This window comes from Cygnus atratus, chromosome 1, assembly GCF_013377495.2.
Source record: "Cygnus atratus isolate AKBS03 ecotype Queensland, Australia chromosome 1, CAtr_DNAZoo_HiC_assembly, whole genome shotgun sequence".
Classification (NCBI taxonomy): domain Eukaryota; kingdom Metazoa; phylum Chordata; class Aves; order Anseriformes; family Anatidae; genus Cygnus; species Cygnus atratus.
The window spans coordinates 198552330-198566259 of record NC_066362.1 but is presented as its reverse complement, the minus strand read 5'-3'; the positions used below and the strand labels follow the sequence as shown (position 1 = coordinate 198566259).

Sequence of the window (13930 nt, the reverse complement as noted above, 5' to 3'; positions counted from 1 at the left end):
CAAAGCAGAACTCAGTTTGCTGTAGAGACAAACAGATACAGAGGCATAAATGTGTACAAATGTGCTGTAATATAGGAGAGAGTTCACAGTTTATAATTCGTGTGTAGCTGGAAACCCAGTAGCCACCAGTGCTTAAAAACAAACAAACAAACAAACAAACAAACCAGCATTATCAATAGAATGAAATTATACAGTCAGCTGTTGTCCTTTTGGAGTTACCTTAAGCAAATGTTACCCCATTGCATCTTCCTTCTAGCATTTACAAGTGCCTGAGGTGTCTGAATTTGGGGAGACACCCACCACTGTCACAATATTGCACTTTTCATTTGTTCTGGTTGCTCTGCTGGCTGAAAAAAATGAGCCTCCACATGTCCAGCAAATAGCAGAAAGCAGATCCCATAAATAGGCATCGCCTTTTGCTGTGTCTCGGTGACCAAAACAACAGCAGCCCTTGTCCGTAAAGGTTGAAGGAGATGGCTGAAGCCGCCCAGCCTTGCAGCACATCCCATCTGTCAGGGCAGCTTTATGCTCGGTCCCATCACACTCCGACTGCACCGAGTGGGAAGCAGCACGTGGTAGCATACAGTCATCGCTGGGGTTTCCCAGATCCTCACAGCCTGGTTTTACTGCAGGGTTTTAGTGCGCTGCTTGGCAGTGATGGAGTGTGTGAGGCTTTGACAGAGATTATTCATAAATGCGGGGGGTTTATAGTATTTGTGCTTTTGAAGGCAATTTGGTTCTTCTGGAGATGTCCCACTGTGTATTTTTGTTTATCCATATAAGATTATCTTTATGATTTTTTTTCCCAAGCAAAAAAGCATTAAAGCAAGCAGAATATGCGTATTTCTTCGAATAAATAGAGGGCTGTGATGGAAGGTACAGAAAGTATAATAAAGTCTAATCAGGTTTAAATGTTGGCACATCTTATTTTATTTAATTCATAAATGGAAGAAGATAGAGAATTTATTTGACTAGGTGTCTGGTTCAGTGTCTTGATGATCTGTTTGGAAAATTGCTCTGAAATTGATGTGTAAATGACCTTGAAGATGTCATATTTAAGCGATAGCTCATTTTGATTTGAAGTTGCAAGCCTTTTTTTCCACCTCCGTGCCCCAAACACAGCAAGCAAAGAAAACGTGACACATTGGGTTTAAGTCGTTTGAAAGTAAAGAAGGATATCTTTACCTTCAAACCTCAAAAGCTAAGTAACGTGGAAGGTCAGGCACCTAACCTGAGATGTGCCTTAATTCCAGTGCCATGAAGGTGCTGTTTACAAGGAGCTCTGCAGTGCCAATGGCTCGGTGCTGCCTTGTCAGACTTGGGGAGCTCCTTTCAGTCCCATGAGAAAACCCAGATCTGGTGCTGGGTTGCAGTCGGTTCAGGGCATAACATTCACCTTGTAACTCGCCTCAGATGTACATATATGTGCAAAAAATATAGAAAAATGCATATGTTCCCTCTTATTATTGATATTTTGATTTGAGAGGGCACTGGCCAGACCTAAGCTTGAGTATTACCTTTAAGTAGTTGAAGTTCCCCCCAGCCATGGCAAATGAAGTTACATTTACGTTTCGCAGCCTGAGGCAGGGCTGGCCAGGGTCTGTGCTCAGGTGGGACACTGTCCCCAGCCCCATGTCAGGGTCAGGCCCACAAAAGCCGTGCTGATGGGGCTGCACCTGATTTAAAGACCCCTGCCAGACCTGCCGTGCAATTACACCATGTATCCAAGTCATACGGGGTATCCCTCACCTCAGTTGGCTGGCCAAAAACCTCAGAGGTTAGTTGGAGTTTCCATACTTAACAAATTGTCCTGTACCTGATCTGTTTTTTTCTAACTGGACATGTTTTGTCTAAACCATTGCATGGCTGTGTTTGGTTTTATGAGTGAAAGCTGTCTGCAGCCCCGAGGTACACCCAAAAGGCTGTGCACACCCCAGCAGCCTTCGGAAAGAGTCCACACTTGAAGTTTCCCCTAAAATGTATGGTGGCATGTCATGGACAGTAAGAGCTGTAACCCTTCACATTATCAGCCTATCTATCTCTTCCATGCAGATATATTACATTTACTAACAGCAATGTTAATGTCCTTGTCATGATCCTGACTGGATGTGATATTAATGCAATTGCATGCAATAACCAGATAAAAGGTGTATTTGCAGACTAATCCAGTGTCCGTTGAAATAACGTTGCTGAGGATTAGATTTTTAATTCTCTTTTACTGCCCTGGGAATTTGGATATAATATTCAACTGCAGAAACTGCATTTTGAGGTAACAGCAGATTTGTACATTCAAAACATCAGTAAAAAAAGAAAATTAAAAGTTAAGCCCTAGGCAGGGGTATTACCTGTCCTGCATTGTTTGACGAACATGGTTTATTATGTATGTTTTACAATTGAACCAGACAAAAGAATATTAGAAAGTTCTACATAGGTATAACCTCACAAAGTTAATATTGCTTTTGGACTCGTTCCTTGGCATGATCTAATCTCCATTTAAGTCAATGGGGATATTTCCATTCACTCAATAGGAGCTGGGTTTGCATTTTAATATGTATTAAAGCTTACAAAATTCATGCAATAAAGTAAAAATGGGAGGACACACTTTGCACAGTGGGGGGGCTCAAACAAAGGTCCTGCGATAGCATTTAATCACCAGAATAAGGAGCCTGATTTCCGGAGCTGCCTGCTGGGAGCTGTGGGTGGCACAAGGGGCCGGCCGCCTTCACGCTCCGGTGGAGTTCCTGGTTGATGTGATGCTGCCGTCTGTAGTCGGGTCTGGCCCTGGTGATTCACGGCTTGAGGGGACTTGAAAAGGGGTGAATATAACGTGTGGTTTATTCTCAGTTGCACTGGCTCCAGTGGCCCCAGTGTTCTCATTCTGTCAGGCACTGGTGCTCAGATCCACTGCGCATCTTCGTTACTCTAAAGCCGTTCAGTCCTTTAGGTTATATTTACAGTTCACCCTTAATGGAGGTAATGGAAGAAATATCTTCTAAAAGAGGTATACTCTTGGCTTTTATACACATCAGAGCCATTTTATGTGAAGTACCTAAATAAAACAGTGTATGCACTAGGCATAATGTCAGCTTTCTTTAAATCATAAATTTCCTTTCTTTATTGGAAGTGTAATTCCTGTCTACAAATCATGCTATTTTAGTTGGCTTTATGTTCATCGGTTTGATGAATTAAGGGCTTCCATAATTTTTATACTTTTCCTGCCTACGTTAGCTCTCTGGTAAACATCCTTCAGAAATCATGTAGTTGCTCCCTGTGAGGAATCTGGACTAGTTCTGACATTTGGGTGGGACTCACAAATCTCTGCACGACCCCGGCTCTGGGCACGGCAGCAGCTGGGGGTAGGAGCACCAAGAGGTGCCTGCAGAAACTTCATCTCAGGGAGGCCAAAGCAGCTTGGTAAATGCCTTCTTCCCCTCTGTGCCTCTGTGTTTTATACTGAAAACCTGAAAAAAATGTCGTTATAAAGCTTTAATCTGTGTCTTTTTTGCTTACTTCTTTTCTTCCAACAAGGAAATGCAAGCAAGGGCCGTTGGGTGGCGGCTCGGTGACAAACAAGGTGTTGTGTTTACTACTGGGAGACTGGCAGAGCCTTTGATTGAGGGTCATGAATAATTAGTGGTATTTCAGAATCAGTGATTTTTCCTTTCTTCCTTTGAAACTGAGTGATGAAACAGAGTCCTGAATATTTTCTTGTCAGTATTCATTCCTGACTCTGCCTCATTCCCGTCATTTTAATTTGGGCAGAGACCAGCTTCTACTTTGTAGCTGTTTTGCACTGAGTCCCCTTAGTTTTGAAGCTGGAGGAGAGAGATGCACACTTAGGGCTCTGGAAATGCTGTTTTGTAGCACTTCTCATGGCACAAACCAACGTGGCCCTTGCACACAGTGGTGGTGAGTCTGTAGGTCCAGAAGATGTGTGCATGATTCTCAGTCCTTCCTAAAGTTTATGCATTTTTATAGCTACTCAGACCTCACATTTGCACTGGCGAGGAGCTGGCTTTGGTTGGAAGGGGCGTGCTGTACTCCTACATTCATTTCCCAGAGCCACCCAGCAGGTGGGAGCACTGTGGGCCTGCTGACATGGGCTCACCTCCAGGCAGCTCCTAATGGGGACAGGTTCTGCCCTTGCTGCCTCTACCACTCCTCCTGCCCACCTCTGTGGCCACTGCTGGGTCAGGGTCTGGGCTGTTCACCTCACCTGGCCTTTCCTAATTTCCCAGTTTGAGGTGCAGATTTGTGCAATGAGTTCATCCTTCTGAAAAGGGATGAGAAGAACACATAACATCTTGTTGCTGATGCTCTTCCCAACTGATTGACTGAGGAGAGATGATGGCATTAAGTGGGGTGCCCCTGTGCAAAATCACTGCAGTATTTTGAAAAAGAAATAACTAAGGTATCTCTGTAGTAGTTTTTTGGTAGAAGTTTTTGGAAGCGTGGCTCATTCTTCCAAGTCAGTCCTCATCCTGTCTGCTCAGGAGCCTGCCTTGTTCATTTACTGAAACCATGAGATTATGACGACTTCCACTGACAATTTCTATAACACAGGCTACTGAGCCACTCAGCAAAATCACACACTAAAATATTTCTGTATTTATGCCAATAAAAATGGGTGGGTAGGAGAATAGGTTACAGTGGCTCATTCCAGTACCAAGACGCCAAACAGTGGGAGATTCTGGCCCGTCTCCATCACGCAGGTGCTCCTGCCAGGTATCCTCCGCGGTGCGTGTTTGCACTCTCCTTTTTCTGACATCAACTCTCAACCATCAGACCTCGATTTGCTTTTCTCAGTGAGATTAAAGAGCCTCGTTATTCTCCTCTGTCTTTTCCCTGCCTGGCTTCTTACAGACCACCAAGTTGTCTTTTAATCTTGCCTTCCAAAAAAACTAAACAGAATTGAACTCCTTTCAGTGTCTGCGCTATTGAGGGTATTCATGAAGGATGGTGTGACTCTTAGGAGGAACGTATGTGCGAAGCAGATATCCATGGCGATGGGCACCTATGTAAACACGCGGACTGACAGCTCCAGTAAACACTCTCTTCCAGAGCTGTGGCAGGTTCGTTCATCACGCGACCTATACACAAAGTACTGTCAGACGTGTAAGGTAAACAAGCAGGGGGCAAAAAGAGGCTAGGAAAGAAATAATGCTTCTCTCTAATCCCTTTTTGTTTTAAGAGCCTCTTGGGTTTCCTGTGGCTGTAGTAAATACATAACTTTCTGATAATTTTTGAGTGGACCGTGTCATTTAAAGTGGTCTGCTGAAACATGGGCAGCAAATCAGTGGGAGAGGCAAGAAGGAAATCCAGTTTGCTGATTCTTGTCCACTTAATAGCCACTAGCTTCTCAATGCTTTTTTTTTTTTTTTTCCTTTTTGCCTTCACCCGTCATAAAGCAGCCCCTCACTGCGTGCCACTTGCAGGAGCCGTGCAGAAAACATTACCCCATTATTTTCCTGGGGAAAGAGGGAAAACAAGCCTTTAAGAGAAACAAGCGCACAACCTTTGCGTTGCTGGCACATTGCCGAGCCTGAGGGCTGCACTTAATTTACATATAAATGTGACCAGGATTTTAATCAGAGATTAGTGCACTCTGTTGTTATTTTTCACTTAGAGTGTTCATAATGCACGTGGTGCTTTGCAGATCGCATAGGACAAATGGATTTTGAGGATTGCAGTGGAAAGCATATCTGTGGCACTGCTGTTCTGATGGATGACCGGCTTTATTTCTGAGCGGCCTGAGGAAGTGCTGGCTTCAGTTCTTTAGGGATACTGCAAAATCAGGCAGTTCTTGCTGAGGGGGATGTAAAGAGCTGACTTCGAGCCTGCTCACCTGGATTTCAGCTGCCCCGTGTGGCAATGCAGTAGTGCCTCCCTGATGGAGCATCCCGGTGGACGGGAGCATCTGCTTTTCTGCCTCGTCATAAATGCGTCTGCAAAATCGTGAACTTCTCTTTTTAATGACTTCGAAATTTTCAGGATCTCTGCTGATATTTCTTGTTTTTTTCTTGATTTGTTTAGCTCAGGTGTCATTACCTCGTTCATGTTTCTCTTCTAATTAGCAGGCAGCTGGGAAGAGTTTACCACAAAAACTATCCCAGAAGAGCTTTATGGCTGCTCCCAGAGCCCTCTCCTCCTCTCTGTCCTTCTGTACCTGAAAATAAGCTTCTGGCCTTCTTTAAGCTTCTGGCCTTCTTTAGTATCTGTTAATAGCAATAAACTTTGAAATAAGTGAGGTCTTTTCTGATTTTCTTGTGATCTTATACAGGGATATTTTCGTCCTTTTCTATACTTTCACTCGGCTAACCTCAGGTACCCCAGGGCCTACCCGTAGAAAGCCCCAGGGAATATCTTGCTGTTCTAATACCAGCACTATCAGCCTTTTTCCTTGAGTGATGAAGAAATGGTGATAATTAAATGGCATCACCAGTCTTCAGAGTTAGCACCTCATCTGAAAATGAAATTTGACTTGTGCTTGAAAGGCGTTACCCAAATCTACATGGAGATATTGGTTAAATATTCTTGTATGTGTTCTTGTGGGTACGAACTTCAGACCCATGTTTAGGAAGTCACCAAGGGGGAACTTTGGAACATTTGAGAGTGAGGTAGAAGGGGAAGGGGATCCGAGGGCTGACACAGGGTCTCCACATGGAAAACCTGAAAGGAAACAAAGACCTCCTTCTCTATCCATCAAGCTGCTGTGTGTTGACAGGTTAAATGACAAGACATATTGAGCAAAAGGAATTAATCTGTATGTGGGACCTTTTAATAAATCAAAAGTAAAAGGAAGAATCAGTGTAGCAGACCCATTGGCAGCTGCTAACACTTGTTTCATCATCCTTTCCTTCTGAAATACACAAATGGAAAGGAACTGTTGCCAGGAGTCATAAAATGAAGGAAAGACGCGGAAGATAGATTTATTATCAGTTCAATATTGGTGAAATTCAGCTTCCTAAACAGAGGTTAATCTGCTAAAACCTTCCTTGCTTGAACTGGGGGAAAACCCCACTCATTTCAATTTTTGCTCAAAGATCTAAAATAATTCTTCTTGTCATCTGAATAAATCAACATCTCTAGAAGCACCAGTGTTCATCTTTTTTTGCCTCATCCTTGCCCACATGGATTTATTTTATTTATTTATTTCCACAGGGTGTTGTTTATTATGGGCTCTTCTCATCCTGGCGATGTAATTTCTCTTCTGGACTTCTAGGCATTTTCATCACACTTTGCTACATATTTCACCCATGTTTCTACAGAAAGTCATTATGTAGCACAGCCTGCTGCTGACAAGAATATTTAGAATACAGTCTGCCTTTGTCCTCCAGTGCCGTGTTGCTCACCTTTGTTGGGTGAATAATACGAGCAAGAAGGACATGGGCCTGGTGTTACTGCAAAGAGACCTAAGCCCGCACATGTCTGGAACTGGTACTGCTCCTTCTTCTCTTTCTTCTCTCTGTATGGTTGATGAAACTGTAGGAAAATACCTGCCAGTTCAGACTAGTGTTAAAAAAAATTAATAAAAAAATCCAAACTTGAAAAAAGTGTAAAAAAGAAGAGTTGTGCTAGAAGACAAGAACTAATACAACAGGCGTCCATTCGGTGCGTCTTGTGCTGCCTCCCATCCAGCACAGATTTGGATGGGGGACATCATGATCTGGAGCCTGACTCCCTGGGGACAGGCACCATCTCTTCTCGCTCAGGGAACTTTCTGTCTTACGCTGGGGAGTGGTGGTCCCTGAGGGTGGAAGTTACCTCTTTTGCCTCTTGCTGCTACCCCTTATAAAAACAATGCAGTAAGTTCACCAGTAGCCCTGAGCATAGGATGGGTTCTGCTATCAAATGGCCAGGGAAGTTCACACCAAGGCTGTTTAGATCATTACAGATCAGAAGCTCTATCAGGCCATCAAATCAGTTCCTTCTGCTGATGTCTCACAAGCGCAGGGCCATCATTTTCATGGCTGCTTTTCAAGAAATGGAATAGCCTTTCCAGTTCACTTTTAAACCAAAGGTCACGGCTTCATCCAGTGTCATAAATGGAATAATTGCTGCTATCTACAAAGCCAAATTTGATGCATAACTTGTAAGACCGGGGCAAGGAATAAAGCAGATGAATTACGGCTGAACTTCACTTATGCCATTAAGAAGGATTCATGATAGGACCAGTGAGGAGGAGCTCTTCCTGGCATCCCACACCCTGTGCACCTAAAAGAGGCACCCAAAGCCTGCCTGAAACCCCTCTCACATGCAGGCAGGGAGGTTAGCATCATTTGTGACTATTCCAGGGTCTTTAAAGCCTCTCTAAGACTTCAGGATGTCCTAGGAAATTTTAGGGTGCTCTGATAATTAAAAAAAAAAAAAAACTAAAGGCAAAAAAAGACACCTACCTCTCTTACTAGCACTGATCTTAGAGCTCCACTTCCCTCCATAATTAACTGATGGTGTTGTTCTAAGTAGCATCAAGCACATCTGGGACTAAATTCAGGTTTCTTGCGTTACTTCTTCACTAGTTCCTCTCTATTAATGACATGACTTGCTTGGCTGGAAACTGTCCTTTCAATGTATCTATCTCAAGCTTGAGACCCATCATATTCATGTGCCATCCAAGGTTTAATGCTGTATAGAATAGGAAAATGCTCTTGGGATAGGTGTCACAGAAGTTACGGGAAAGGGCACTTGCTTATTTTGATGTTGGTGTGAATGCGTGTGTGGTGCTGGTGTACTTGATCCTTGTGTGTTTACAGGCACACTACAAGTCAGTGAAGGCACTGACTACACAAATATTAACAGGTCTTTTAGTGCTAGCAGGTCTTCCTGGTATAAGGGCCGTGTATCTGATATTGCTGAAGTCATGGTGGGTTTGGTCCTCATTTCATGAGTAGGATGGCTACCTAAATCACTTTAGGTAGACTTGAAGGTGCCTTGAAGTCCTTTGCTCTGTTACAGACAAATGCATTCTCTCCTGGTTTCTTAGGGGCACAAAGGAAAACAGCCAATGTTGTCTTACACCAGTAAGTAGTGTGGGCAAACCCTTCCTTCCTCTGTGATGAAGGAGGATATACCGATCGTCTAAGAGCTTCTACAAGGCTAGCTTTCAATTGCTCGTTATCTGGGATTTTGGCAATGTGCAATGACTTTTCTCAATATTTAATTTGCTGTCTATTTTCTGAACTTGAATGGATTATTTTAAACAGTCCCCTAGGGCTTTTTCTTCAGCAAGGGCACTGGTAGGATTTTTAAATGAGTAGCCACCTTCCCTTGTGCAATTCACTGTCAGTGCTGATTTCCCTCTACTACAGTTCATACAAGCTCGCACCACTGGCAGAAGATGATGGCATTTCTTCTGTTACTCTGCCAGCTGCAGTGCCAGCAGAAACTGGTTGTGACACTAGGACACTTAGGAAAAGCCATCTTTTTTCCCCAAAAAAATTTTGTGGTACAAAGGCCTGAGATGTTGAGCAGGGTTTTGGGAAACAGTGACTATTTTCATTATATGCACATATTTATCTTTTGTAAGGTTGAAGCATTTAATAAATCTGAGTACATTTCTGTAGTACAGCTAAATTAAAAGAGATGTGTTTTTTCATTGATCCTCTTCCTGAGATCTTCTGCTTGCTGTTTTTCTGCAGGAGTTATCTACACAGCAGATATTCTCGATCGGGAGACGACCAAGTCGTACTGGTTGACAGTGTATGCGACCGACCACGGAGTCGTCCCGCTCTACACGACCATTGAAGTCTACATTGAAGTGGAGGACGTGAATGACAATGCCCCTCTCACCTCTGAACCCATCTATTACCCAGCCGTCATGGAAAACTCCCCAAAGGATGTATCTGTCATTCAGATCCAAGCCCAGGACCCGGACTCCAGCACCAATGAAAAACTGACTTACCGGATTACAAGTGGAAATCCCCAGAATTTCTTTGTAATCAATCCCAAAACAGGTAACAAAATCCTGCTGCCTTATGGTGGTAGGAAAATACAGTTTAAATATTTATTGGCTTCCTCCCTTTCAGTATTTTTCCCAACCTGTGTTTTCTTGTTAGTTATCTGTCTGAAGCATCCTGCTGTGCACTTGTAAATGAGCGCACCGGCAGCTGATGTGGGGCACATGTGCCACTGCAGCGATCACTCGTCTGCAGGTCACTGAATAGCTGCTGGCTGTTGCCTCTTTTCCTTGTCTGTAAGGATGAGACTTTGCTGCTCTGAGTCTGCAGAGCAGTGCTAACAGGCAGATTCAAGCTGTTGGATTTCACGAAGCACAGCCTTGTCCTTTGTAATCCGGCAAAGCTTCGCTGAAGTGAGTGGCACTACAGTTGTCAAGTACACATAATTAGGCTGTGTGTTACACGAGCTGGATGTAATTTTACAGCTTGTTTCATACAAAAAGACAGTTGAGATGATCTAACAGTCCTTCCGGCCCTTAAAAAATCTATGCATTTGCATTGATTTGTAACAGTTGGGATGAGCGGCCTGTGTGGGCAGTGTCACAGACACGCTGCTGTACGCCTGGCGCTCATGCTTGCTTCAAGTTCTCGTGCTTGTTGTAATGCTCCTGGCTTTGTTCTGGGGTTATTTTCCGAGTTTATTTATATCTGCTGCACCTAGAAAATCAAAAGGAATATACCTGAGTGAACGCTTTTAATTTATAAGGCAATGATATTCGCTAAATAACTTTTCAACATTTGTCAATCCTATTGCAATGTGTAGCTTAAGAAGGGTCTGGGATCATTTCAGACATAAGCCTTTCTTCAGGTGAAGAAATCATAGAGCACGTGTATTCACACCGTTCAATCTGCTGAGCCCTAAGGCACATATCTCACTTATTCTTAACACTTGAAATGGCTGAAGATGGCTCTTCCATCTGCATCCCTTCCCTTCCTCCCCCTGCCCCATAAATCCCATCTGGGCAAAATAGCAGAGTTAGGACTCAGCAATATTTAATTAATTACATTTAATGCACGTGCATCCCTGCCATCAGCTCCTCCCACAGAGCATCCTGATCAGCACATGTCTCTGCACGGCCGTGAGTTTCAGACAAGTCCCAGCCATGGGTGCTTGGGCGCTGCTGCTGTTAGCACCAGGTATTTTGGTGGCACTTCCCCACGCCAGAGCAGAGGGCAAGAATAGTTTTCTCCAGTAAGAAAATCGTCATCCTCTTGAATCGCAGGTGATGCTGAAGAGGTTCATCTTCAGTTTGTACTGCTAAAATTGCTGTCAGAGAACTTAAGGGCATCAACATAGTTAACAATTCACTGTTTCGGCAACCCCTGGGGGGCCCCCATTGCTGCTTTTTTTCTTGTTTTTTTCCTTTGAAAATGATTGGACTGATGGAGTGCATGTGCACTGAGGTCCCTTGATCCCCAAACAGGGAGGTCTGTCATTTGAACACAAGGATTTCCTCTTCCCTTGTGAGGTATCAAAGCATGGCAAGCTCTGCCTGGCCCGTGCTCCATGTCAGGAGGCTCCTTCCAACAGGAGGCTGGCATCCCAGGAGGAGGATGGGTTTGCATGAAATTTTCCCTGAGATATCTGTCTCCGGTACGTTCCTGCAGGGCATTACCTTCTCTCAGACAGTGGCTTACGCTCCGGTTGTTTATAGAGGCGACTTCTGCACACACAAGAGAGACGAGAAGTGTGCCAGCCCCGTGTCCTTGCTGGGATTCAGCAATGCCATAACTCATGCACTGCTTCGTACAGCAGCCACAAGTGCAGCAGTGTGCTGTATAATCAAGATTAAAAGGTTTAACATGAACCCAAATATGTGATGATGGCAGCGTGTGTGGGTTGAGTGAGAGCAGTCATTTGTGAGGAGGTCTTTTGTTTTCTTTGTCACTTCGGGAGTTTAGACAGCACCAACAAACTGACATCTTTCTCCTGTGACTAATCAGGTGTCAAGAGGCAGCACGAAGGCCCCACCTCACGTTTTTTACATCCTTCTGTGCAAAGCAGCAGAAATTGGCCTCGACTGGAGATGGGAAACGGGCTGGAGCACATGGGTGCTTCTGTGGCAATCAGACATTTCTCAGATGCCTCACTGATGAGGCTTTTGCGTTAAAAGTCTCGTTGGATTTGCTGTCAGAAATAAATGTCTCCTAAATCCAGATTATGAGGAGGGTCAGGATGACAGGCAGGAGAGGAGGCTGGCTTCCTCTGCAGCAAAGAAGCACTGATCATGGTTTGCTGATCACTTCCTTAGATCATCAGGATATATTTCAGCAACAAATCTCCCCCTGTTGCTGGAGGACAAAGCCTTGTTGGCCTTGGCCTCCTGTGCTTTCTTCCTTCCTGTCTTTCAAGACCTGGTTTTCTACAAAGTGCAGAGAGGGCACGGGGTGTATCATGGCTGTGTGAAGGGTGGGTGTTACTTCAGACATCTCTGCCCTCACCTGAGAGGACAGGGCTATCTGTGGCACTGATGAACGGCATAGACTGAGCGAGGTGTGCAATCCCTTCATTTTAGAGAGCCCTTGCTGGTGTGAAGACAAACGCGCTGGGTGCTGCTTCATTCTGGTCATGGCATGTCCCTCTCCACCTCTGTGCAACCTTCTGTGCCTTATCTGCGGTCATTCGAGCTCCTAACTGTATTTAATAGAAGTGCAAGTGGGCCACCGTGGCTTGGCCCTTCTGGCTCCTGTTTGGGGTTTGTGGGGGTGCCAGGGGAGGCTCCAGTAGCTGTGCGTCTGCTCCTCAGGAGGAGAGGGACACATGCAGCCCTCCTGCACAAAGCTAGCCGGCTGTCACCGCCCACGAAGGTCTTTCTTTTCTCACCTCCTTTGTGTTTTTTATTTTTTTCTAGCATACCACCCAGCATCAGTCTACACCTCGGAGTGCACTTTTATCTCGTGAGCTGATATTCATAGGTACTAGCACTGAGTGGATAATGTAGCACATGAGTACGTGTGAAACCATAAATCACCCACGCTCAAGAACATAAAATCCCAGACCTTGTTCCGCAACCTGGCGGAGACTGCTTCCTAAGTTTAGCAGGTCCAAGAGAGCAAATCAGGATTTTTCTTTAGTGGGCAAGAGGTATTGCAGTACACTGGTTTGTGCGGGGGCAGTTAACATGTTTTTGAAGTAGCTGAAGTGACTCTCCTGGTTATATTACTGCAGGGAAAGGCACACTAATTCCTTCAGTGCCTTTGCTTCTCAGCGACACCGTGCATCCAGCAGTGATGGAAGTGTTAAGAAGTCGCATCGCCTGTCATCAGGATCAGCCTGATGGGGCTGATGTGGGAGACGGGGGGTTTCCCTCTTACCATGACTTTTGTGCAGCAGAGGGCTTGGTCTCCCTTCACCAGAGCACGAGGTCTCTGGCTTTTGCTCCCAGCAGCACTGGTTGGGGCTGTGATTTGGGGCTGCGGCCAGCGATGAGGTGGGCAGAGGGGCTGGGCAGGCAGCTGGGGTGGCCGGCTCCCCGCTGATCCCGTGGCATGCCACAGCAGCCACCAGCCCAGTGAGTTATTTCAGGGTGAGAAGCTGGTGGAAGAAGGTAAATAAAACGTATGATGGAGTTATGTATAAAAAAAGATTGATTAGGGGCGTAAATTCTTATTTTAATTTCATGTATATAGGCGTTAATTTCACAACACAGCACAGTGGTAATTTACTGCATTGATTTATTAGTTTCTGTGCTCTGAAGAAAACAATGAATTTTAATTCAAGCCATCACTTTTTTTTTTTTTTTTTTTTTTTTAGTGTTCCACATATATTGGAGAAACCCCATAAGCTTCTCTTCAGTTTTATGTAGATGAGATTAAGAGATATTTTAACTAACACGCCAGCAGACCAAACTTAGCTCTCATGCACAGCAATTCTGTTGATGTTAATGAGTTTACTCTAAATTCACGCTGGTGTGTCTGAGAATTTTGTTTACACCTTGCTTTGGCTCTTGCTGGCAGTGTTTTAACAAAGACAG

The 13930-nt window shown here is 44.5% G+C and overlaps 1 protein-coding gene across 8 annotated transcripts in view; it reads left to right on the top strand.

The window, feature by feature from the left end:
• The window catches only part of FAT3 (FAT atypical cadherin 3), a 428576-nt gene that overhangs the window by 181294 nt on the left and 233352 nt on the right, over positions 1 to 13930 (top strand). For all 8 annotated transcript variants that reach the window (XM_035542387.2, XM_035542391.2, XM_035542388.2 and 5 more), the window contains one exon: positions 9639 to 9953. In XM_035542387.2, the coding sequence (XP_035398280.1) occupies positions 9639 to 9953 (315 nt within the window). The remainder of the gene's footprint in view (positions 1 to 9638; positions 9954 to 13930) is intronic.